Source organism: Capricornis sumatraensis, chromosome 16, assembly GCF_032405125.1.
Source record: "Capricornis sumatraensis isolate serow.1 chromosome 16, serow.2, whole genome shotgun sequence".
Lineage (NCBI taxonomy): Eukaryota > Metazoa > Chordata > Mammalia > Artiodactyla > Bovidae > Capricornis > Capricornis sumatraensis.
Genome location: NC_091084.1, coordinates 76450428 through 76474152, shown reverse-complemented (window position 1 = coordinate 76474152; position 23725 = coordinate 76450428). Strand labels below are relative to the sequence as shown.

General features: G+C 57.4%; 3 protein-coding genes across 9 annotated transcripts in view; 2 read left to right on the top strand and 1 right to left on the bottom strand.

Annotated features, from left to right (window-relative positions):
* The window catches only part of PHF21A (PHD finger protein 21A), a 187977-nt gene extending 185823 nt beyond the window's left edge, over positions 1–2154 (top strand). For all 5 annotated transcript variants that reach the window (XM_068988372.1, XM_068988374.1, XM_068988373.1 and 2 more), the window contains one exon: positions 610–2154. In XM_068988372.1, the coding sequence (XP_068844473.1) occupies positions 610–876 (267 nt within the window). In that variant the 3' untranslated portion in view covers positions 877–2154. The remainder of the gene's footprint in view (positions 1–609) is intronic.
* Positions 2155–5625: 3471 nt separating this feature from the next.
* On the bottom strand, positions 5626–11072 carry LARGE2 (LARGE xylosyl- and glucuronyltransferase 2). Its single transcript, XM_068988808.1, has 15 exons — positions 11012–11072; positions 10777–10917; positions 10559–10674; positions 10143–10225; positions 9839–9962; positions 9460–9631; positions 9229–9333; positions 8644–8756; positions 8448–8573; positions 8201–8356; positions 7899–8059; positions 7206–7484; positions 6822–6971; positions 6525–6720; positions 5626–6093 (listed from the first exon to the last, which is right to left on the bottom strand). Exons 2-15 carry the CDS (start codon positions 10853–10855, stop codon positions 5884–5886), a joined length of 2070 nt encoding a protein of 689 aa, XP_068844909.1. The 5' UTR covers positions 10856–10917; positions 11012–11072; the 3' UTR covers positions 5626–5883.
* Positions 11073–11945: 873 nt separating this feature from the next.
* On the top strand, positions 11946–23583 carry PEX16 (peroxisomal biogenesis factor 16). Of its 3 annotated transcripts, XM_068988738.1 has the most exons (14): positions 11946–12044; positions 12125–12187; positions 16219–16323; positions 17043–17160; positions 17373–17408; positions 18238–18314; positions 18624–18757; positions 18897–18997; positions 19931–20011; positions 20152–20280; positions 20370–20442; positions 20569–20688; positions 22987–23051; positions 23508–23583. In XM_068988738.1, the coding sequence occupies exons 3-14, from the start codon at positions 16312–16314 to the stop codon at positions 23564–23566; spliced, it is 1005 nt and encodes a 334-aa protein (XP_068844839.1). In that variant the 5' UTR covers positions 11946–12044; positions 12125–12187; positions 16219–16311; the 3' UTR covers positions 23567–23583. The 3 variants fall into 3 exon arrangements, with proteins under 3 accessions (XP_068844839.1, XP_068844840.1, XP_068844841.1); XM_068988739.1 differs by lacking the exon at positions 12125–12187 and having other exon boundaries at positions 11960–12044; XM_068988740.1 differs by lacking the exons at positions 11946–12044; positions 12125–12187; positions 17373–17408 and having other exon boundaries at positions 16062–16323.
* Positions 23584–23725: the final 142 nt, after the last annotated feature.

The window sequence follows — 23725 nt, the reverse complement described above, 5'->3', positions numbered from 1 at the left end:
GAGTCGGTGATGCCATCCAGCCATCTCATCTTCTGTCGTCCCCTTCTCCTCCTGCCCTCATACAACACAGCAAACAGCTACCTGTCCATGACCGAGCAGAAGGCCTTCTCTTGGCTGGAGTCTTTGACTCTCCTAAATATCAGTGAATATCCCGCCTTAGGGCCCTGCCTCTGAACTCCTACTGTCCCAGTGGTCTTCAGTAAGCTCTTAAACTGAATCCGGATACCACTGGCTTGTGTCTATCCTGGAAAGCTCAGCCCAGTCCGGAGCATATCAGCAAGGTAGAAGCATGCCCAGGCCTGCTCAAAGCAGCTTCAGCTCAGCTGTGAGAGCCCTTTTTTTTAAAATGCCCTTCATTTTACAGTATTATAGCGGTGATTCGTTTGGCTATAAGTCCTAGTGTCAAGTAGTGGGCTTTGAAACCACTCACTCCCTCCCTCTCTCTCGCTTCTTGGGCCTCCTCCTTCCCTTGGGTAGCAGCGCCCACTTGCCCGCTCGAGGTGGAGCAAAGCAAGGTGTAGGGCTGCACCCTAGCCCACAGGGAGAGGGCTGCTGGGCCTGTCAGGACAGCCGGAGGCTCAGTGCCGCTGCCCTTCTCATTGGCTGCAGAAATGCATGGAAATGAAGAACACCATCCTGGCCCGGCAGAAGGAGATGCACAGCTCCCTGGAGAAGGTGAAACAGCTGATCCGCCTCATCCACGGCATCGACCTCTCCAAACCTGTAGACTCTGAGGCCACTGTGGGGGCCCTCTCCAACGGCCCGGACTGCACGCCCCCTGCCAACGCCAGCACCTCCACGCCGGCCCCCTCCCCGCCCTCCTCCTCCTCCCAGAGCTGCACAGCGAACTGTAACCCGGGGGAAGAGACTAAATAACAGAGCCCTGCAAGGATAAGCCACGAGATCCCGGCGGCAAGGAGAGCAAAACACTGAAGACTCTAGCAGAGCCGAGCCGGAGTTCTTCTGGAAAATACAGAATTCTTTTGGTTCTTTGGTTCCAGAGAGAGAGAAGATGCTTGTGCCAGGTGGCACCAGAGTTTGCCAATTGATCCTTCTTATTCTGTGTGTACATGCAAAGATTGGACCATGTTACATGAAATAGTGCCAGCTGGAGGTTCTTTGCCAGCACCATGCCAAGTGAAATAATATATTTACTCTCTCTATTATACACCAGTGTGTGCCTGCAGCAGCCTCCACAGCCACAATGGGTTTGTTTTTGTTTGGTCGGGGTGGGGAAGCAGGGCCGGGCGGAGGGAGAGCAGGTTTCAGACCCTTGTTTGCCGAGCCGTCTGTCTGGGTGGAGAGACAAGTCCAAAGAGTGCGTGGGCTTTCTGTTTCTAAACTCTCACTACTATAAAACCAAAAAGAGGAAAGGGAGATTTCACCAACCCCAGTGCCCAGAGGAGGGGTGGAGGAGGGGAGGGGAGGGAGCCGGGGTGGGAACAGTGTACCGAATAAGCAGTATTTCATAGTGTCTGAAGAGGGCACCGTGCCCGGAGAGATGGACACCAAGAACCAGCCACCCGGTTCTTCTCCGGAGCACTCCGCTCCCAACCTTGGGCGCCCCCATACTCCCCAGGTTCCTTCCCTGCTTTGGCAAATTGGTGCCATCCCCATGGGTGAGCCGGTTACCTTCCCTCTCCAAGAACAAGCAGAACCAGGCCTCAGGTGGCCCTTGCCCGGGGCAGGGAAGAAGGGTGTGTGTGTGTGTGTCGAGGAAGGAAAAACGGTGGATCAGTGATTTTACTTGAAAACAAGCTCCATCCCGTTTCTATATTTATAAGAAGAGAAGGTCCTGAGTGAAGCAGCACGCGACCCAGGTGTGTGTGAATCGAATGGAGATGTTTCTTTTCTCTTTTTTTTTTTTAATTTTTGTTTTTGTTCCTTTTTTCTTTAAAAAAAAAAAGTTTTATTTTGTTGTTTATTTTACATTTTTGGTAACAAAAACTAAAATAAGGAATAGAAAAGCTGTTTTTCAGGCTGACAGTCCAATTAAGGGTAGTCGAGACCTTGCATGGTAGAATAGGAATCATAGTGTCAGTGAGGTCCAGTGAGTCTGTGTGAGTCCTTGTGTCATCGTTCGGGGCACTGTTTTTTTATGCAAGGGCAAAAATCTTTGTATCTGGGGAAAAAAACAACAACAACAACTTTTTTTTTTTTTAATTAAAAAGGAAAATAAAAGATATTGAGGTCTTCCTAGTGTTACTTAAATTAAGATCAAGGTAAGAAACATTGTAAAAAAAAAATTACAAAAGTGCTATTTGTTTCCTAAAAACAGTGATTTCTATTAAAAAGGTGTCAGAACTGGAGAAAATGCTGTGTAGTTATAATTTTTTAGCACAGAACCTGCTGATCATGATGACATTTTGCTGTGTTTGTGTCTCAAGACTGGTGGGCTAGTCTCCGTGATTTCTGTCCTCCAGATGGCTGCAGCCCTGATAGGCAGGGGCTGAGCTCTCCCACCATCCTCCCCTCCTCGGAAAAGACTGTCCTCCCTGCTGGGTGCAGGGAGCGGGGCTCCTGTTTCTGGAGCCCACTTGGAGCGCGGATGGTGTCAGGGCCCTGCTTCTTGTCTCCTCGGGTTTTGCTGAAGCAAAAGGCTGGTGCCTAAATAAGATCCCTTCCTTTGGTGCTGCTCTTGGTCTTTCAGCCACCAGCATTTCGAGTGCCTGGGGGACAGCTTTGAAGGAAATGGCCAGTGAAGCCCTTTGGTGCCCACACACCCCGGCTTTGACAGGTGCAGGGAGCAGGCTGGCTGCATCAGCCCTTGGTGCTTAGAGAGGACGAGAGAGTGAGATGTCTTGAGGGGACAGGGTGTCTCTGAGATGAGGGAGTCCCTGGGTGGCCTTCGTGTCGTCACACCTTTGAAGAGAGAGCTGCATCGCCAGCTGCTTTCTCTGTCTGCTGGCTCCGGTCACTGGAGATGGGAGTCTTACCCCACTTTGCCCACCACAAGCTTCCTGGGTGACCTTTGGCTAGAACGTTGTGCTTGCCTTTGCTTGGCCTGTCGCCTTCTTGAGAAAACCAGGGTTCTGAAAGGCTTGGACCATTTCTATCATTTTTGCCTTGTGGGGAAAATAATCTTTGCCCATGGCACACATCTGGCCCCAGGAGAGAAAGAGACTCTGCCTGGACACTCCCAGAGCATCTCCCCCAAGCCCACCCGGTGTCCAGTAAGGGCCAGAGTCTAGGAGGGGCCAGAAAGGGACCAGTCGTCTCTCCATCACCTAGTGAGGCCCAGAGAGACAGAGATGGACCCTGAAGGCGACTGCCACAGAACAGTCCTTTTCATGTAAAAACGTGTCTCTTCTCTACCAACAGTTTCCGTTCCTCTTCCTGGGATGTTTGTTAGAAGAGGGGATGACAAGGGGGCTGCACCGGCCTCTTGAGAGTCAGGGCCTGGCTGCAAGGTTACCTGAGTGGGAAAGAAAGGCGCTCCCGTTGCTCATGCAAAAACCAAGGTGCTATGTCTAGTCAGGGAGCTTTGGGAGATGCCTGGACTAGTTGGAGGAATGGTTGGCGGAGCTTCAGAGCTCAGAGGTGGGCTGTGCGCCCTGTCTTGGAGCCCTCCCATCAGACTTGTCTGGGCCCAGAAACAGGAGGTGGCCGCTTAATAGCTGTCTTCTTGAAAGAAGAGGCTTTTGCTCAGGAAGGAGCCACCGGGGATTCTCAGGGGTGGGTGGCCGGGCTAGGAACTAACTGACCAGGGTTTTGCAGGCTGCTGTGAGCAGTCACACTCTGACCTTGCCGAGGGTTGGGGGTACGGATTCTTCTCAAGATGTAAGCTGTTGCGCTAGTCATCTAGGATGACGGAGTGAAAAACTGCAGCCCTGCCCCCAGACCTGCATTCTGGATTCAAATTCCCAGACACCCCTCACTGCAGAGAAAAGGCCCTGGTCACCAGTGTCCTCCTCCTCATGATCTGCCAAGAGAAGAGCCTCCCTGTCCCTCCAGACCCGAGGGTCCCTGTGACCACCCGAGACATACCTTCATGACCGCCCCACCTCCCTCTTCCTCTCCGCTGCTTTCCCTCTACTGACAACTTCTGAGGACAGGGGAGTGACTGGTCGGGGCTGGGACTGATTCAGCTGCCGGCTTGGGCTGGATCAAGGGGCCTCTTGTCAGTCCCGGGCCAAGGTGATGTGCCCTGGAGGCAGTGAGGTCATGTTGCTGTCATCTTCCCTGCTCGTGTTCTTGCCAGTGCGGCCTGCAGCTCCCTTTTTCTTTGAGAGCCTGCTGGGTCTTGTCTCACCTCTGCTGAGCTCATCCAGAGTTCTGCTTTCTTCCTTCCTTACTGGGCCCTTTTGGGGCAAGGCTGTTGGTCATGACTGACAGGGAGGCCCCCCTCAAGGGCCTTAACCTGTGGGGCCTGTACCCTGGCCATGGCGGCCTCTGGCTCGCACCCAGCGCCCAGTGTCCCTGCAGGCCTGCTGTGTCCCTGTGGCTTCTTGGCTCAGGCTCAACAGGGGGTGTGAGTGGGGCACAGCTCCTCGCCCCACGCCTCTCCCGTGAGGGCGACCACATTTCCAGCTCATTGCAGTCTCTGGGTGTGGAGTTGCCTCTCTAGCCATCTCTGCCACCTACTCCTGGGGCCAGCAGAGCCTTCTTGGGCTCTCATCCCGAACCACGAAGACCCACACAGCACACTCATAGCAGTTTTCTCCCTACATTCCCTTTTAGGGCTTAGTCTTTCTCATTTATCCAAAGGGCTTAATTTAGGAGACTTTTACCCCAGGAGAAGAAAGCTTTTTGGTAGGAGGAAGAATGGGGGCCCGGGTACGTCTTCCAGTCCCTGGGTTCTCCAGATTCGGTGGCTTTTGTTGGATGGAGGTGACCTTGCTCTATGTAGAAAGGAAGACTGTGGACCTCACCCCCACCTCTCAGCTGGGCACCCTTGGCAGGAAACAGGAGACCCACTTTCTCCGATTTAGAGCCGTCCCCAGTGTCAGCTCCTTTCCAGGAGGCAAAGGGTGACCCTCCCACCAGAGTACAGGGGAAGAAGCCGAGAGTTTCCCTGTTTAGAGAGCCCCAGTGGAGCTCCTGAAAATAGCCCTTGTAAAGGAAGAGCAGGGCTCACAACTTCTCTGCATTCTCCGCTCACAAAGGCTCTTGTTCCCTGAGGACTCCACCAGCCCCACAGCAGCCTCTGACCCCTGCCCCTCTCTCCGGGGTTGCTGGGTCCTCAGCCCAGGGTAAGCTGCAGTCAGGCAGGACCGCCGGAGGTCAGTGAGCTCTGAGCAGAAAAGTGCCAGCCAGCTCCCAACCTGTCTCTTGTCCAAGCCCTTTGTGATTTCAGTCTTGGTAGAACTTGTATTTGGAGTTTTGTGCTTCAAAGTTTTTGTTTTTGTTTGTTTGAGTTTTGTTTTGAGGGGGTGGGGGGGAAACAGAGCAGCTGATCAATTTGTATTTATTTATTTTAACATTTTACTAAATAAAGCCAAATAAAGTCTCTCAGACTCATGGTGTTGGGTTTGCGGCAGCGGAGGGTGGACAGGACACACAGACTCCAGCCCCAGCCTCCAGGGGGGTGGCCCGTTGCTGGGCTCCCGCCAGATCCAGCGCCTCCCCAGGCTGACTGCCTCACGCCCCAAACCAAGAGGAACGAGAAAAGGAACTGTTAAAACTTAACGAAAAAGGGATGTTTCGGTTGAGAGGATGTAGGAACCAGCCCCAGACCAGCCGGGGCCGAGGAACACTAGACCCACCTGAATAGCAGCAGCAGACGGAGGCCCCAGGCCTCGCCACAGATGCCGCCCCACAGCCCCTCCCCAGAGACCTTAAATAATTTAAATAGCAGGAGGGTGGGGTGGCGGCAGGGTTGCTCCTGAGGTCGGCAGGGAGTGTGTGTGAGAGCCACGGAGACGACGGCGGGCAGCCGTGAGGTCAGACAGGGCCCCGGGGCTGCTGCAGGGCAGTGAGGTATTTGAGGGCAGCAGCCCCGTAGTGGCGGGACAAGTCCTGGTGGAAGTCGTCCTTGAGGGCCTGGACGCAGTCACGATAGGTGGGGTTGGAGCGGAAGCGGATGATGTCAAGGCTTGGGGTGTGCGGCAGGTGGATGGTGAAGGCCTCAGGCAGCACCAGGAGCTCGTATTCCTGGGGGTGTGGGGGAGGGCGGGGGGCCAGTCACTGTGTAGGCTGGGGGAGGGTGGCAGCTCTGGGGCAGGGAGCGCAGATTCATCCAAAGTCAGAGACTTGAGTTCTGCAGAGGGCCCTTCACGGTACAGTGTGCCACTGTTTAGTGAGCCCCTTGGGCCTGCTGTTTAGTCGCTAAGTCACGTCTGACTCTGTGAATCCACAGATGAGCCCGCTGGGCTCTTCTGTCCATAGGATTTCCCAAGCAAGAACACTGGAGTGGATTGCCCTCTCCAGGTCTCGGGGAATCTTCCCAACTCAGGGATCGAGCCTGTGTCTCCTGCATTGGCAGGTGGGTTTCTTTACCCCTGAGCCACCCGGGAACGGCGCAGCCCTCGCTGGGCCTAGAGGTATTCTCAGAGCAAGGCTGGAGACAGCAGGGCGCCCCTTACCTGTGCATCCAGCTCTATGATGTGGGCCACCTTGTTCCAGCCAAAGCCCACGAAGCGGGGATCGTAGGGGGGACAGTCACGCGGCACCACCACGTAGGGCTCATAGTCAGCCGCCCACTGCACACGGTACGGGGCCTGAGCCTCCCGCCAACGGGCATAGTCTGTGGGTGCATGGCCCTGGGGCCACTCATGGTACCTGTGGGGGAAGGGTAGGACAGGGAGCCAGTTAGAGGCTGATGGGGGTCGGTGGGGAACCGCAGCGCTGGGAGGAAGGGGCAGGCCAGTGGCCTCTCCCACCTGAAAGTATAGAGAGAGCCAGTGTCCAGCAAGGTCAGCAGTTCGGCTTTAGAACTGGGGAAGTTGAAGCGGTAGTGCAGGGTCTCGAACGCAGGCACCACCAGGGCCGCCTTCCGCTTGCCGCCCAGCTCCAGCTGCTCGATGGAGGCCCTGAGGAGGGAGCACCCCATGAACCGGAGAGAACTGGACGGGGCTCTGCCTCCAGCACTGGGCCCAGGGGTTCTCTTTTTGTTAGATGTAGGACCCAGCTTCTGGGGCCAGCGCACCCTGAAGCACGGACTGGGGTTCAGGAAGGAGCAGAGCCGCCCCTGCCAGGGCCCATGGGTGCCCCCGACCCTGTCCACACCCACCCATGTGCCGTGGCTCTCCCCTGGCCCGGCCCACCTGAGGTAGCTGTAGAGGGAGTAGGCGGGCAGGAAGTCGATGTCGCTGAGGAAGACATAGGGCGTGAGGGCCTGGGCCAGGGCCACGTTGCGGAGCTGGTTGATGGGGTAGAGGGAGCCTTCCCGGTACACCACGTGGTAGGCCACGTCCTGCCGGGCAGAGAGCACCGCCGAGGTCTCCACAAAACGCAGGAACTGCTGGGCCTCTGCGTCTGTCAGGTACAAGGCCAGGCTCATGGGGCCCGGCCAGTGCCTGCACAGGGCTTCCAGCATCTGCAGCCTGGGGTGAGGGGATTGGTCAGCCCAGGGGAGGACCGGGCTGCCTCCCGTGCTCGCGGCACGGACAGCCCCCTCCAGTGGCTTGCTGAGCCCCTTCCAAGCACTTTTTGAACTGTTCTTATTTCATCTTCACAGCTACCCCACAAGGTGGGTACTTTCTCATTTGACAGATGAGAAAACTGAGGGCCAGAGATATTAAGCCTTGCTCATGGCTCCGCAGCTACAGAGGGCAGTTTCCCGACATCTGGGTGATCCCCGCAGCCTGAGCTCCTTCTACTGTCTCTCCAGTGTCTCCAGCTCCTGGAACTCCTCAAGCATCAGGCAGTAAGAGCTCTCCCTTCCACCAAGTGGAACCCTCCTCTCAAAACTCCCAGACCGCGCACCGTGCCCCGTGTGGCTGCCCTCGGCTCCTCACCGCTCCATGGAGAGTTGGGCCACCAGGGTGACGTCATGGGGCTGGGGGGGTGGCGGCTTGTGGGGCAGGAAGGTGATATGCACGCGGTGCATGGCGAGCTGCTGCTGCCGGAACTCAAAGCAGGCGTCCTGCTCCTCCAGTTGTGCCAGGGCCTGCTGCAGCTGGGAGGTCGTCGGGGAGAGGAGGGCGGGCTGGCTGGGGCAGGCGGACAAGCCCTGGACAAGGCCAGGTCCCACGGGAGCAGAGGGTGGGTGGGGCAGAGCCTCCCCGAGGGGAGGGAAGGGAAGGTGGCTCCCTCTCACCTGCTCGGCCCCAGGAGGGGGCGGGCAGGGGCACCCAAAGAGCTCTCTCCGCAGCAGGTTGCCATCGTACTCCAGGAAGGTCAGGTAGAGGCTGCGGAAGGATTCCACGTGCTTGTTCTTCACGTGAAGCTTCTTTGGTGAGTTCCAGTGGATCACCTGGGATCAGGGAGGGCATGGAAAGGGGCCGGGGGGTGGCGAGAGGGGACGGGAGCCCATCGCCACCGCTCAGCGCCCCCGCCCGGCTCACCTTCAGGTCAGACGCCTCTGAGTAGCAGCGCTCAGCCAGTGTGTGGTCTGACAGCTGCACGTTCCACATGCAGGGCAGGGGCTGCACCAGCCACGGGTGCTCCTTGATGACGGCGTTGAAGATGTCCTGGGCAGAGACCGTCGCCGTCACACCTCGGCCCAGAGCCTGCCCCCACCGCCCTCCAGCGCCCCCAGACCTGGTCGGCCAGCGAGGTAGCAGGCAGGGTGAGGAGCTCCCGCTTGGCCGTCAGCTTCCACATCTGCTCCCAGCCAGCCCGCCGAAGCCGGTCCAGCCGTAGGAGTATCACGCCTGCTCGGGGGGAGAGGCCATCATGCCCACCTGGGATGACCAGCTCCTGGGGCCGAGGCTCCTGAAGGTGTCTTCTGAATGCTTGTTTTTGTGCCGTGTTAATATTTTCTGACTGCTCAGACGTGAGGTGGACTTGCTGGGTCCACAACTAACCCTCTTTGGGGTGAAGGGGAGGCAAAGCACAGTTTTCAAAGCACCCCCACAACCATCTTCTCAGATTCAGTGGTCCCAGGGCTGGGAAAATCACCCCCATTTAATGGGTGAGAAAACAGGCTCAGCGGAGTCAAGTGGCTTGGCCAAAGTCACCCAGCATCATCATCCCAGGTTGGAACTGTGATTTCTGGCTCTTCTCCCAGTGTTCTCTCTACAAAACAGTTCTTGGGGGCCTCGCATGCATTCTATGCTCTAACCAGCCGCAGGGGCTCAAGGAGCAGTGGCTGCCCTCCTGCACCAGCCCCAACACTGTCCCCACCTGTGTTAAATCCCCGGCCCAAGGCAGGCCAGGGCCTGTGGTTCTTCCAGAGGTTGCCGAGGTACCAATCGCTCTGGTTCTCCACGAGACCAATCGCTTGCTTGTCTGGGAGGGAGGGCACGAGAGAGCTGTCTGAGGCTGCCACTGGACCTCAGCTCAGGGCTAGGCCACAGGGAGGCCTGGATGGGCCAGGGAAGGGGGCTGACTGGGGTGGGGTTCCAGACCTCTCACCAGAAAAGTGAGCAAAGAGTGCCCAGAGTTCTGCAATGTTGGAGGCAAAGGTGACATCTGTGTCCAGGACAATGACACGGGCCAGGTCGGGGGGCAGGGCACTGGGCAGCACTAGCTTCATTAGCCCATAGAGGCCAGAGTAGTGCTTGTTGGGGATCCAGGAGACCTGGGGCTGTGGGTGGAAGCACAGGGCATGAGCCCGCAAGAGAAGGGCTTACCAGTGTCCGGACATACTCGGGGTGACGTGCCCAGGAGGGTGAAGGATTGGTGCTTCAGTAGATGTGATGGGACTGGGGGTCCCATGCAGCTCTAGCCTGCCCTCCCACTGATACCCACAACCCTGGGAGGAATGACGGGGCAGAAAGGCTGGGGCTCCTGCCTTGAGCTCGTCGGCGTCGTAGAAGCTGATCTGGACAGCAGGCACCATCCACGTGTGAAAGAGCGTCTCCAGGATGTTCCTGGCCACAGCATCGGTCACCAGGTGAAGGTGCAGTGGATTTTTCCTTCAGGAAGGACAAGGGAGGAAAGCTGATGGGCCCCAGAAGGAACTACAAGGGACGAGAGCCCCGCCCTGAGGGGCTCAGAAGTGGAAGCACTGATTGCTATCACGAGCTTCTCCCTGCCCAGCTCAGGGTATTCTTACAGCCTCCTTCCAGGGAGGAAAGGGACGCTCCTGGCTATACCTGTAGAACAGCAGGGACTTCACCAGGGTGATGACATCTCTGCTGGAGTTATGTCCCGCACAGACGATGGCCACCTGCAAGAGCTGGGGAAGAGACAGCAGGTCAGCGGGCTCCAGACGAGAAGGACCTGGGGTTGGGTTGACCCGGCCTAGGGCAGTGGAGCCCCACCTGGCATCGGAGCTAGGCCGGAGTGTGGAGGGGGGCTCCAGGGAGGCGGGGTATACCCCCCTCATTTCCCAAACAGGGAGGCCAGGGCCAGGAGAAGGGCAGGTGTGAACCCGAGGCGCCCCCGGCTGGCTGGTCAGTGTCAGAGCCGACACCAGGTGTTGGGATTCCCACAGGTGTCCAGGTCCCTGCTTGGGGGCGCGGGGGGACCCTGGCATTCCCGCCGCCAGGGGCCGTGCGCACCTACCTACCTCGCACTTGGGCGGCGGCGGCGGCGGCGGGATGCAGTCCGAGCTGTTGTGGCCCCCGGGGTCTGCCGGCGGGTCTCCATCGAAGGCAGCGGCCCCCCGTGACCGCGGCCGCCCGTCTGGAGGTACACGTGGCGTTGGCGAGCCGGGTACGGATCCCGGGTCACCCCCGCCCCGCCTCGCCTCCCGCTCGCCGCCGAGCTCACAGTCCGGGTCCCCGCCGAACAGGAAGAAGCCGATCAGCAGCAGCAGCAGCAACGCCGCGGCCCCCAGCGCCCGGGGGCGCCCTCGGAGTAGCATGACTGCGGGCAGGGGTCCTCACGGCGGGGCGCGACCCCGGGCTGTGGGCTCCATCGCGGGCCCTGTGGACCAGGGAGGGAGAGGAGAGGTCAGCCCTGGGCGGCGGGGCCCGACGGCCACCCGGTCTTCTCTCCCGCCGTTGAGTCGCCACCTCACCTGCCCCAGGGGAGTAGCGTCCCCAACCTTACGCTCTCAGAAGCTGGCTGGGGTGCAGGGAAACGGGAGGTGGAGGGTAGGCCAGCCCCGTCCGAGCAGGAGCCAGCCCCGCCCCCAACCTGGGTTCAGGTTTCACCTCCGCTTGGCTGAGTCCGAAGGGGCGGGGAGACCCCCCCCCCAAGGGGAGGCGGAGGGGAGGGCTGCCCTGCCCCCGCTACCAGGAGCCCCTACACCGGGGAAGGAAATGCGGGAACCCTCGGGGTGGCCGGAGGGCTCGGGGGCAGCCACCCGTGAAGGACCAGTCCAAAACTACCTGCTTTGAGCCCATCCCCCTCTTCCCTGCCCCGTGAACCTTCCCCTGCGGGAGGGGCAGGGTCCCCAGGCCCAGGATCAAAGGAATAGCCAGAATAAGGGAAAGGGGACTGGGATGGAAGGAAGGGCCTGGCGGGGTGGGGGTTGGTGGAGGGGGGGTCCGGACACCTGCTCTGGGGGCGGAGGCGGGGCCGGCGGCCAAGACCCGCCCAGGAGCCGCGGAGCACCTGGAGTCCCAGCTTTCCTCCGGGTCTGCTCCACCCCCACTCAGTGCAGGTGGCCTGGCGGCAGAAACCTGCCTTGTGAAGGTCCCCTCCCGCCCAGGAGCTGGCCAGGGGCCTCCTGGGCAGCGCCGAGAATCCCCAGCCCTTGCCTAGACCGTCGTGGTTATGCCAGGCCCCCACCCCCAGCCTGGATCTCTGTCTTCTCCTGCCCTGGAGGGATTGGGGGGCGCTCCGGGCCGCCAACAACCCATCACAGTTGATGGAGCTGGAATGCCTGTCCTCTGCCCTAGGCCCTGTGCTGAGGTTCCCCTGCCTCGCAGCGATCAACCATGTCAGTCCTGTGACACCGGCGGGGTTCTCCACGCAGAGCTGAAGTGACCAGTTAGAACACCCTCGTGAGGCCCTACCCTGCAGAGCACCGCTCCTCCCTAAGGGCTTCCTGTCCCAGCACCTGCCCTTGAGGTTCCTGCTCCTGGATTCTATCAGATTCTCACAAGGTAGGCCTCTCCTTCCACATTACTTGGTTTGTTGTTTTCCTAGTTTTTCTCGAAAGGAAACCTCACTGACTTGTTTATAGCTTGTGTCTCCCCTACAAGGTAGCTGCTCATCGGACTGGGCCTCTAGCACCCAACCAGGGCCTGTGAGTACGTGCTGAACACGGATGGGCCGCAGTGTGACCTGGAAAAGGAGGGTTCGGGGCAGTGTCCTTCAGCCCAACTTCCAGCTGTAACAAGTGAGGGTCTGAGAGGCCGCAGCCCGGGTAGAAGTCGTGGCAGAGCAGCCCAGCCTGAGACCACCCCCCCCCCCCTCGCCTCAAGTTCCCCTCTCTGTGAGGCCAGGATGCCTTTCTCTGGGAAATGGGGGTCTGCAAGGAAGGGCTGGCTTTGGGCCTTTGGAGGCCAGGGGCAGTGGTTACTATGGAGACTGATGCGGCTCCTCATACATCTGGGAATTGAGCGATGAAGGGAGGCAGAGTCTGCTGATGTGTCTGGAGCTTCGAACCTTCAGTCCCCTGAGCCTCATTTTTAGCCTAGAGCTGGGATGAGTGTGAGTGAATCCCTCCCCAGGCCCCTCAGCAGAGACTGCGGGGGAGTGGATAGGGTACCCTGTGAGGGCCTGATCGGGGAGTCTGTGCAGGGAGCTGGGTCTGCAGAATGACGGTAGTCACTCACGGTACTGGCCCTACCCCTCACTATCATTCAGGGGGATATTGAGGTGCTGAGATCCTTGCTGGGCCTCCAAGAAGTTCCTCTGGGGTGTGGAGCGGGGAAAGGGAGGTAGGCATGGGCGTGTGAAGGATGCTGGTCTTCTAGGCCAAGAGGCCTCCTTTGACCTAGCTCTACCAGGATTTTTCTATGTGACCTTAGACCACCCAGGCCCCTTCTCTGGGCCTCGGTGTCCACCTCGGTATACCTGTTGGACTGGTCTAGCTGTCTTCCCCTGTGGTTCGGGCCCGAGTGAAGGAGACAGGATCAGGTCCAACTTGCCCAAAGGCCCTTCAAAGCCCAGCCCAGGTGACCAAATTCAGGCAGGGGCCCAGGAGGGCGGGGCTGCCCTGGATGCCTTCCGTACACACGACCCTCTTTGTCTCTGGGACCTAATGAGGCACAAGATCTGGAGAGGAAATTCAGGCCGCTGTGCTGCTGCCAACCTGGCTGAGCTCCTGATCCCTTCCCTGGCCTGAGGGAGGGAAGAGAAACAGCCTCCAGCCCCAGTGTCCCTTACAGTCTGTCCAAGGGTGGGGGTGGCGGGCGCGATCCTCTGTCTCCCATGCCCCTCTCCCTCCCCAGAAGCACTGGAACCACCAGCCCTGGGAATGCCAAAGAAACCCTGCACAGCCCCCTTCCTCACTCTCTCACTCTGCCTTCCACACTTCCCCTTCCTCACTCTGAGTCTCTAGCCTCAGATACAGGGGAGAGAGTACTGCTGATGAGGTTTGGCGAACAAGTTCTTTAAGATGGCAGGGGATGTAGGGAGGAAGGAAGGAAGAGCCCCAGCCAAATGCCCTGAGCCCTAGTCTTAATCCCAGTTGCTAACTTGATTTATGACCAAGCGGCCTCAACAGTCACTGCTCTGGCTGAGCTGTGAGCAGAAGAGAGGACCCTGTCACAGGAGACCCTCACTGTGGTCTCTTTGACCAGTGCCATGCTGTGTGACCTAAGACAAGTCCATTCCCCTCCTTGGGCCTCTTATTCCCCATCTGTGAAATGGAATTCATACCAATCTGGCCAAGTTACTAGGAGGAGTTAAGTATGAGTGAGCCTGGCACCCAGGAGGTGGTGAAAAATAATGTAGATGATACCCATGGCCACCTCTCTGTTCCCCAGGAGGTTTGCCACTCTTGAGGCCCTGGACACATCTCCCTGAGTCTTCATTCCCTGGCAGGGGCAGGGCAGGAAGTTAGATCCCCCATCTGAAAAAGAAGAAAACTAAGCTGGGGGGAGACTTAGGGAGGCAGCTCAAAGATGGGTTGTGGTTTCTTGGTGAGGTATGTTAAAATGCCTGATTCTGTGGTCAGACTAGACCAGGATTCCAATCTTGATGAGGCGTTCTTAAGCGGATCCTTTGCTCTTGTGGAGATAATACCTGGTGGAGAGGATTGAGTAAAATACTGTACTATTCTCAGTTCAGTTCAGTTCAGTTCAGTCGCTCAGTTGTGCCTGACTCTTTGCGATCCCATGAATCGCAGCACGCCAGGCCTCCCTGTCCATCACCAACTCCCGGAGTTCACTCAAATTCACGTCCATCGAGTCCGTGATGCCATCCAGACAACTCATCCTCTGTCGTCCCCTTCTCCTCCTGCCCCCAATCCCTCCCAGCATCAGAGTCTTTTCCAATGAGTCAACTCTTCCCATGAGGTGGCCAAAGTACTGGAGTTTCAGCTTTAGCATCAGTCCTTCCAAAGAAATCCCAGGGCTGATCTCCTTCAGAATGGACTGGTTGGATCTCCATGCAGTCCAAGAAGAGTCTTCTCCAACACCACAGTTCAAAAGCATCAATTCTTCGATGCTCAGCTTTCTTCACAGTCCAACTCTCACATCCATACATGACTACTGGAAAAACCATAGCCTTGACTAGATGGACCTTAGTCGGCAAAGTAATGTCTCTGCTTTTGAATATGCTCTCTAGGTTGGTCATAACTTTTCTTCCAAGGAGTAAGCGTCTTTTAATTTCATGGCTGCAGTCACCATCTGTAGTGATTTTGGAGCCCAAAAAAATAAAGTCTGACACTGTTTCCACTTTCCCCATCTATTTCCCATGAAGTGATGAGACCGGATGCCATGATCTTCGTTTTCTGAATGTTGAGCTTTAAGCCAACTTTTCACTCTCCTCTTTCTCTTTCATCAAGAGGCTTTTTAGTTCCTCTTCACTCTCTGCCATAAGGGTGGTGTCATCTGCATATCTGAGGTGATTGATATTTCTCCCGGCAATCTTGATTCCAGCTTGTGTTTCTTCCAGTCCAGCGTTTCTCATGATGTACTCTGCATATAAGTCAAATCAGCACGGTGACAATATACAGCCTTGACGTACTCCTTTTCCTATTTGGAACCAGTCTGTTGTTCCATGTCCAGTTCTAACTGTTGCTTCCTGACCTGCATACAGATTTCTCAAGAGGCAGGTCAGGTGGTCTGGTATTCCCATCTCTGTCAGAATTTTCCACAGTTTATTTTGATCCACACAGTCAAAGGCTTTGGCATAGTCAATAAAACAGAAATAGATGTTTTTCTGGAATTCTCTTGCTTTTTCCATGATCCAGCGGATGTTGGCAATTTGATCTCTGGTTCCTCTGCCTTTTCTAAAACCAGCTTGAACATCAGGAAGTTCACAGTTCACGTATTGCTGAAGGCTGGCTTGGAGAATTTTGAGCATTACTTTACTAGCATGTGAGATGAGTGCAATTGTGCGGTAGTTGGAGCATTCTTTGGCAGTGCCTTTCTTTGGAATTGGAATGAAAACTGACCTTTTCCAGTCCTGTGGCCACTGCTGAGTTTTCCAAATGTGCTGGCATATTGAGTGCAGCACTTTCACAGCATCATCTTTCAGGATTTGAAACAGCTCAACTGGAATTCCATCACCTCCACTAGCTTTGTTCGTAGTGATGCTTTCTAAGGCCCACTTGACTTTACATTCCAGGATGTCTGGCTCTAGGTGAGTGATCACACCATCGTGATTATCTGGGTCGTGAAGATCTTTTTTGTACAGTTCTGTGTATTCTTGCCACCTCTTCTTAATATCTTCTGCTTCTGTTAGCTCCATACCATTTCTGTCCTTTATCGAGCCCATCTTTGCATGAAATGTTCCCTTGGTATCTCTAATTTCCTTGAAGAGATCTCTAGTCTTTCCCATTCTGTACTATTCTCAGAGTACCATAAACCTGCTGCCCTGGTCCCCAACGGCGCAGCCCCGTGGGCCCCAGCCTTGCCCCGCCCCTTTGCCCACAGCCAATCGGCGGCCGCCTCTTCCGCGCATCCGTTCCCTCCACCTCTGGCGGCTCCTCTCCCGCCGCCGCTTCCTTCCAGGGAGGCTACCCTGTTTGGGAAGAGATTCCCTGGAGAAGTTCTCATTTCTTGGGAAGCAGCTGAGAGCTGGAAGATGCACCGGAGGGCCAAAAAGCGCTGTGAAATTGATCCCGAGTTCAAAGAGCCCGTCTGCCCTCTAACCATTTTACAGATGGGGAAACCCGAGGCCCAGAGAAGGGAAAATCCTCGTTAAGGTCACCCCGAGCGGAGAGCAGAAGCCCAGGCCAGGCTTTTCTCCGTGAAGATGGGAGTTCAGGTGCGCGATTTGGCGGGAGGGCGGCGGGAGGGAGGACATGCTCCTTGTGGGAGCCGGGGCACTAACGATGCTGGCCAGGGGGATCTTGACTGCGTGGGAGGCTGGACTTCTCGCTGCCTCAGTTTCCCCAGCACTACCTCTGGGAGAAGTCAGGCGACGAGGCAAGGGGCCGAACGCGCGCCTGCACACAGTCCGATTGTCCTTAGGCTGTCCCCGCGCTCCCCACCCGCCCAAGTCTGATGGAGAAGGCTCCTCTGTGGGCGCTGCCTCCCAAGCCCTTTAAAAGCCAGTCTTCCCGTTCGAGCCTCTCGGCATTCTATTGGGAAGGCTCTTGATCCCTACTCCAGAATTAACTGCTCAGGCTGCCGCGGGAGCTTTTTCCCGGAGCTCTAACTGCGCAGGTGCGAGGCAGCAAACCCGGAAGGCGGAAGAGCCGGTGGGGCCGCCGGGGTCGGGGGCGGAGAGCGTGTGAACCAATGACCTGAAGGAGTTAGGAAGGGCGGGATTAGGCCCGCGGTTACTTAACGCTACCCTGGTGGGAGGTGATTTAAGAAATGGGGTGAAGGGTGCCTCAACTGCTCTTCGCGTCGCCGTGCTTCTGGCCCGCGGAAGTTAAGCAGCAGAGAGGCGGGCCTAGCGCCGGAAGCAGGAAGGAGCGCGCAGGAAGCAGGGCCCCGTAGCCAGTATCGCTGTCGGTCCGTGGGTCTGTCGGTCCCCAGGGCAGGATGGAGAAGCTGCGGCTGGTGGGCCTCCGCTACCAGGAGTACGTGACTCGTCACCCGGCCGCCACGGCCCAGCTGGAGACGGCAGTGCGCGGCCTCAGTTACCTGCTGGCAGGTGCCATCCTGACCTTTGACCCATCCCTTCCGATCTCTGACCTCTGACCCCACCTGCCTCCCCCTCCCTTCCCTGCGGAGCCTGGGTAGTGATCGCTGTGCTTGAGGAGTTCCTTCCAGGTTCCCGTTAGGGCATAGGGAGGGAATGTCCAGGGACCCGAAGCAGCAGGGAGAGGCAGACTCTCACCGGCGCCTCCTGTGCCTTCTCCCCAGGTCGTTTCGCCGATTCGCACGAGCTGTCAGAGCTGGGTGAGCCGGGCTCTGGGGTGGGTGGGGGGCGAGAGGGTGGGGGAGGGCTTCCCAGAGGGCTTCCTAGATTTCCCGTTAGATCATCCAGTTCTGTGATTGAATCAGACAGGGGTCCAGCGTCCACTGTCCTAGGCCGTCGCGTATGCCCCCTCCCCCGCCATAGTTGAGAGATATGTCTGGGGACCTTGACTGGTCAGGAGGCTGAGCCAAGCGCCTCTTCTGCCTTTGCTCCGTTAATCTTCCCTACAGTCATGTGAAGTGGGTACTGTTATTGTCCTCCTTGTCCAGTTAAGGGAACAGAAGTTTAAGTGAGGTTAAGGAACAGCCACCGAAGGCCTCAACAAGGATTCACGTCCCAATCTCCCAAATTCCAGAATGCCCAGACTGTAACTGCTTCAGTGGTGTTTACCCAGTCAGTACAGGAGAGACAGATCCTGAAAGGATGAGCTGGGTTCTAAAAGGTAGGGATGGAAGAGAATTTCAGGGACAGGCTGCAGAGAGAGCAAAGACCAGGAGGTGACTGCACCTCCCATGTCTCTTCGGAGCATGATGGGCGGTTCTGGGCTGCTGGATAACCAGTGCTATTCAGCAGGACAGTAGCTGGTATGTCATAGAGATCAAACCATCCTTTCTTGTTCTAGCTGCTCACACAAAGGTCGTTGAGGGGAGTGGAGAGCTCTGAGGAAGTGGGTGGCAGGACCTGTTGTTTCCACATATTGTGGGGATGGCTGAGCACAGCAGGGGATAGGTGATCCCTGCTGCTCTAGGGAGAGGGGGAGGGGGTGGAGGCTGCAGAGCCAGCCTCTCAAGGCCACTCTCTGCCCCTCAGTGTACTCTGCCTCTAACCTGCTTGTGCTGCTCAATGACGGAATCCTACGGAAGGAACTTCGGAAAAAATTACCCGTGGTAAGAATTGTGAAGCAGAGGGCTCAGGAACAAAATAGTAACCACCAGCCCGTGTTTGGGGCACGCGTTATGGTCTCCTGGAGTACGAGACATGGCTGCATCCACCTGTGCCTGTAGCTGTTGGGCGACAAGTCCAGGCATCAGTGTCCCCTTATCAGGTGAAAAGACTGGGTTTCACAGGGCAGAGTCGCCTGTCCCAGCAGGAGATCTCAGGCTTATGCACTTAATCTTGGGAAGAGGGAGGTGTCCCCTGGGGGAGGAGCTGAAACCAGGGGGGCCTCCTGACCTCTTGGCCTGGGGTTCTTGCAGTCCCTGTCCCAGCAGAAGCTGCTGACATGGCTGAGCGTGCTGGAGTGTGTGGAGGTGTTCATGGAGATGGGGGCCACCAAGGTGTGGGGCGAAGTAGGACGTTGGCTCGTCATCGCCCTCATCCAGCTGGCCAAGTATGTCGGGACTGTGGAGGGCCGGCCTGGGGTGGGGGTCACTGAGACCAGCTGTACCGATGGTGTTCAGTAGAGCAGCCTGGACCCCTGCCAGCTAGCCACCTCCCCCTTCCCCAGCCCTGCCGTACTCCCACCCCAGGGCTGTACTTCGGATGTTCCTGCTGATCTGGTTCAAGACTGGCCTCCAGACCTCGCCCCCCATCGTTCCGCTGGACAGGGAGACCCAGGCACGGTCCCGGGGTAAGTGCCTACCCACTCTGGAGTGGAATGGGGCACGGGGCTGATTGGTAGATGAGAGCTGACCTACGCACTGTCACCGTGGAGCACACCTCTCCCCATCAACTCATTTTGTCCTCATCGTCTTATACTGGTATTTTACAGAAGAGAAAGAATGATGAAGTCAGAGGCCAGATCAGAGCTTAAACTCAGAGCTTCTGACGTTGGAGTCCTCAGTCTCCATTGTTATGGGCTGCGGGAAGAGGGGACAGAGCATCAGGAGGAAGCAGGGGTCTTGCCAACCTTGTCTTTGGGCTGGCTCTGTATCAAGAGCACAGCCTCATGAGGCAGGGTACCCAGCAGATGCGCCCCTTCAGGGCTTTGGGCCCATCAGCTGCTGACCTCTGGTCTTACCCCCTTGACTTTGAGTTGGGGGCAGGTCTTCACTTCTGTTTTCATGGTCATGTTGAAAGCAAAGCTCTCAGAAGATACACCCTTCCCCTCCTTCTTAAAATTTTTTTTTTATTGGCCACGCCACACGGCCTTTGGGATCTTAGTTCACTGACCAGGGGTGGAACCCTCGCCCCCTGCAGTGGAAGCATGGAGTCTTAACTGCTGGGCCACCGGGGAAGTCCAGATACAGCCCCTCTGGCTGTGGTTCCCATGGACCACCGGCCCCCCTGCCTTGTTCCAGTGCCTGGGAGGCCTTCGTTCTTGGCTGGTATATCTGCACAGGTGATACTGGCCTTTCCCCAGGTTGGGGAGGGCTGCAGAATGCTCCCTGCTATGGACAGGTCCCAGGCACAGCCTCTGCTGTGGTGTCCTTGACTCAGCTGCTGTCTTCGTACAGGTTTATCCATTCTCCCCGTAGCCCATGAGCGTTCACTGCACCTGCATTCGCTTGTAGGGTCTGCACGTGTCCCTCTGACAGTATGACCTTTTATCTGTTCCCGCTAGATGGTGACCACAGCGCTGGTAGCCAGGAGCAGTCATATGTGGGGAAGCGGTCAAACCGGGTGGTGCGAACCCTCCAGAACAGTAAGTGTGGGAGGTTGCCGGATGAGTGCTGAGGTCAGCGTGGGCCTGAGGGCCTGGCTTTCGTCACTGCCTGCCCGCCCCCGCCCCAGCCCTCGGGCCCAGCCTCTTACCTGCCTCTTGCCTCTTACCTTGTGTTCTAGCTCCGTCCCTGCACTCCAGGCACTGGGGGGCCCCGCAGCAGCAGGAGGAGCTGGGCGTCGCCCCCACCCCACTGGGGCTGCAGGAGACCATCGCCGAGTCCTTGCATATCGCCCGGCCTCTGCTGCACTGTATCCTTAGCCCAGGCCCGGGTTGCGATAGACGGGGGCAGGCAGGGCGGGCCGTGTGCCGGAGACATCCTTAACGCCGTGGCCGGCAGTGCTCAGCCTGGGCCTCTGGGGTCAGCGGTCGTGGACACCCTGGCTCCTGTCCGGTGTCGTGGATGTGACCAGGTGAGCTGGGCCTGCCTGGGGGCCCCATTCCCTCCGTCCGGCTTTGTGCTGCAGGCCTGGCCTCACGTGGGCAGGCAGGGTCCCTGCCTCTGCTGTCGCTGGCCCGAACCTTGTCCCCTCCCCCAGCCTGAGCCTCCTGAGCGACAGGAAGGGCCTGACCCGGCGGGAGCGGCTGGAGCTGCGGCGCCGGACCGTCCTGCTGCTCTACTACCTGCTGCGCTCCCCCTTCTACGACCGCTTCTCCGAGTAAGGACTGGCCTCTGGCTCGGCAGAGCGCCCTCTCCGCGGGGCAGGGCGGGGGACGTGGGCTGGCTCCCCAGGCTTGCTCACGCCTGCCTTCCCTCCCTCCTTCCCCGATCTGGGTTCACAGAACACGTGCCGTGTGCTACCCTGGGTGTGCTCACTCCTTATTTCTTGGGGCCATCTGCCCAGTGTGCTGCTTAAGCTGCTGTTGGCAGGTGAGGGCAAGGCCCCAGGGACCGTGGGCATGAACTTTCCCCATCCTAAGCTTGCTCGCCCACTTTCCTAAACAGTTGGGTTATTCCCCACTGCTCACAGGAGACAATGAAGTTCAAAGAGGCTGGGCAGCTGAAATGAAGCCACCCAGCCAGCCAGTTCCCACACCCATGCTCTCTCCTGGCCTGTCCCTGCCTCACCCAGCCCTCACTCCGTATCCTGAGAGGGTCCAGAGCTCCTAGCCACAGAGAGGCCTGCTGGGCGTGAGTCAGGGGTGACTCGGCGCCAAGTCTCCCAAAGAGGTCACCTGAGGTCAGACCGAGATTTGAGGAGGGGTCCCTATACTGCGACTGGGGCTGTGAGACAGGCTGGAGGCTCCCAGGACCCACTCTGTCCAGGTCGTAACAAGAACACTGCTTAAAGGCTGGAGTGATCGTTAAAGGCCGGAGTGACCGTTGAAGGCCGGAGTGATCGTTGAAGCCTGGAGTGATCGTTAAAGGCCGGAGTGATGGTTAAAGGCCGGAGTGATGGTTAAAGGCCGGAGTGATGTTAAAGGCCGGAGTGATGTTAAAGGCCGGAGTGATGTGATGTTAAAGGCCGGAGTGATGGTTAAAGGCCGGAGTGATGTTAAAGGCCGGAGTGATGGTTAAAGGCCGGAGTGATGTTTGAAGGCCGGAGTGATGGTTGAAGGCCGGAGTGATGTTTGAAGGCCGGAGTGATGGTTGAAGGCCGGAGTGATGTTAAAGGCCGGAGTGATGTTAAAGGCCGGAGTGATGGTTAAAGGCCGGAGTGATGTTAAAGGCCGGAGTGATGTTAAAGGCCGGAGTGATGGTTAAAGGCCGGAGTGATGTTAAAGGCCGGAGTGATCGTTAAAGGCCGGAGTGACCGTTGAAGGTCGGAGTGATGTTAAAGGCCGGAGTGATGGTTAAAGGCTGGAGTGATGGTAAAGGCCGGAGTGATGGTAAAGGCCGGAGTGATGGTTAAAGGCCGGAGTGATGGTTAAAGGCCGGAGTGATGGTAAAGGCTGGAGTGATGGTTAAAGGCTGGAGTGATGGTAAAGGCTGGAGTGATGGTTAAAGGCTGGAGTGATGGTTAAAGGCTGGAGTGATGGTAAAGGCTGGAGTGATGGTTGAAGGCCAGAGTGATGTTAAAGGCTGGAGTGATGGTTAAAGGCTGGAGTGATGGTTAAAGGCCGGAGTGATGTTAAAGGCCGGAGTGATGGTTAAAGGCCGGAGTGATGGTTGAAGGCCGGAGTGATGTTAAAGGCTGGAGTGATGTTAAAGGCTGGAGTGATGGTTGAAGGCCGGAGTGATGTTAAAGGCTGGAGTGATGGTTAAAGGCTGGAGTGATGGTAAAGGCTGGAGTGACCGTTGGAATCGTACTTAACATTCTGCACACAGCTTCTGTTCATTTTCTGAGCTGGTAGAAAGTAAACTGAGGTCAGATTTAATAACCACCTCAATGAAAATAAGTTTCTATTTTCAGATCAGTTTGAAAGCTCACAAGGTTCCAAAGCCAAATCCTTTTCTACACTCCAGAGAAAATGCTCTGGAGACTTTGGTGGATTGTGACCTCTGCCCGCAGATGGCTTGCACTCTACAGAGGAAGCATTGTAGCCCCAGTATTGGTCTGAATTGAGGATTACCTAATTGCAAAGGTGGCTTCCCAGGCTACAGGCCTCCAGTCTGGCCTGTCTTCCTGCCAACCTGACCAGCCCAGCACCCTTAGAGCAGTGGCCCAGACTGAGGAGGGCCCAGAGCCTGTCCCCCAGAGGACAGGGGCAGGGTGCCGAGGACCTCTGGGATATAGTCTGGGGAGAGAGAAGTTCCCTTCCCCCTTCTTATTGTCAGACAATATAGTCTCTGGCTCTGGGCTGCCTCCCAGCTGTGGGCTGAGGTGTGACCCTCCCAGGTGTGTGGCTGGGGACGGCTGGACCAGAGCCTTCTGTCTCCTAGGATGTCCTTGATGCACGTGGTGACCTTCTGGCTTCTGGGATGCACTGCCTTTAGTCAGGTGGTCAGCAGAGGTTTTACACGCCTGGGTTTGCAGGAACCCAGGCCCCCTACTTAGGCTACTCCTTTGTTGCAGGGCCAAGATCCTCTTTCTACTCCAGCTCCTGGCAGACCACGTCCCAGGCATTGGTCTGATCACAAGTAAGCGTGGGGTGAGGGTGTGATAATTACCATCACGGAGCTTTTGTGTGGCCCGGCTCCTTGTACCTCCTTGTAATCTGACTCTTGGCACAGTTGGGAGAGGGAGCGCAGAGGTCAGGTTGGGAGGGTGACAGCTCCTTCAATGACATGAGACCAGCTTCGCTGGCTGGGGACTGTACGGAGGAATGACACCTGCTGGCCAGTTGGAGAGGCACCCTCAGCAGAGAGGCCCTGGGCCAGGGCTACCCACAGGGGACAGCGGGACAGCTGTGTGATTTCTGTGAGCTTGAAACTCTTTGTCTGTAAATATAGCCAGACATGGCTCTGATGCTGGCGGGGAAGGTGGGAGGGCGGGGGCTCTGACCAGGCGGACAGGGGCCTCAGGAGGGCCCTGGGTAGAGCTGGATTGGAGTCTGGCCCTCAGCCCTGAACTTGCTCCCCTCTTTGTCATTGCAGGGCCGCTCATGGATTACTTGCCCAACTGGCAGAAAATTTATTTCTACAGTTGGGGCTGACGGACATTCCGCAAGTGGGGTGTGGGGAGGGGCAGGGGGTGCCTCAGCTCTTCAAGTCCCTGGGCCCCTTTGCCCTAATAAAACTGACTCTGGCAGTGTCCATGCCTGTGACTGCTCCATGCCCCTGACCCGGGGCACCCGGCTCCTGCACTCTGGCTG

Excerpts from the sequence above, each read along its gene's own strand:
- LARGE2 (XM_068988808.1), bottom strand. The coding sequence starts at position 10,855 with ATGCTACTCCGAGGGCGCCCCCGGGCGCTGGGGGCCGCGGCGTTGCTG. Across the intron at positions 10,675-10,776 it reads GATCGGCTTCTTCCTGTTCG|ACGGGCGGCCGCGGTCACGG; the intron begins GCGGGGACCCGG and ends GTGTACCTCCAG. Across the intron at positions 9,334-9,459 it reads ACTCTTTGCTCACTTTTCTG|ACAAGCAAGCGATTGGTCTC; the intron begins GTGAGAGGTCTG and ends CCTCCCTCCCAG.
- PEX16 (XM_068988738.1), top strand. Across the intron at positions 17,409-18,237 it reads GCACGAGCTGTCAGAGCTGG|TGTACTCTGCCTCTAACCTG; the intron begins GTGAGCCGGGCT and ends TCTGCCCCTCAG. Across the intron at positions 23,052-23,507 it reads AGGCATTGGTCTGATCACAA|GGCCGCTCATGGATTACTTG; the intron begins GTAAGCGTGGGG and ends TTGTCATTGCAG.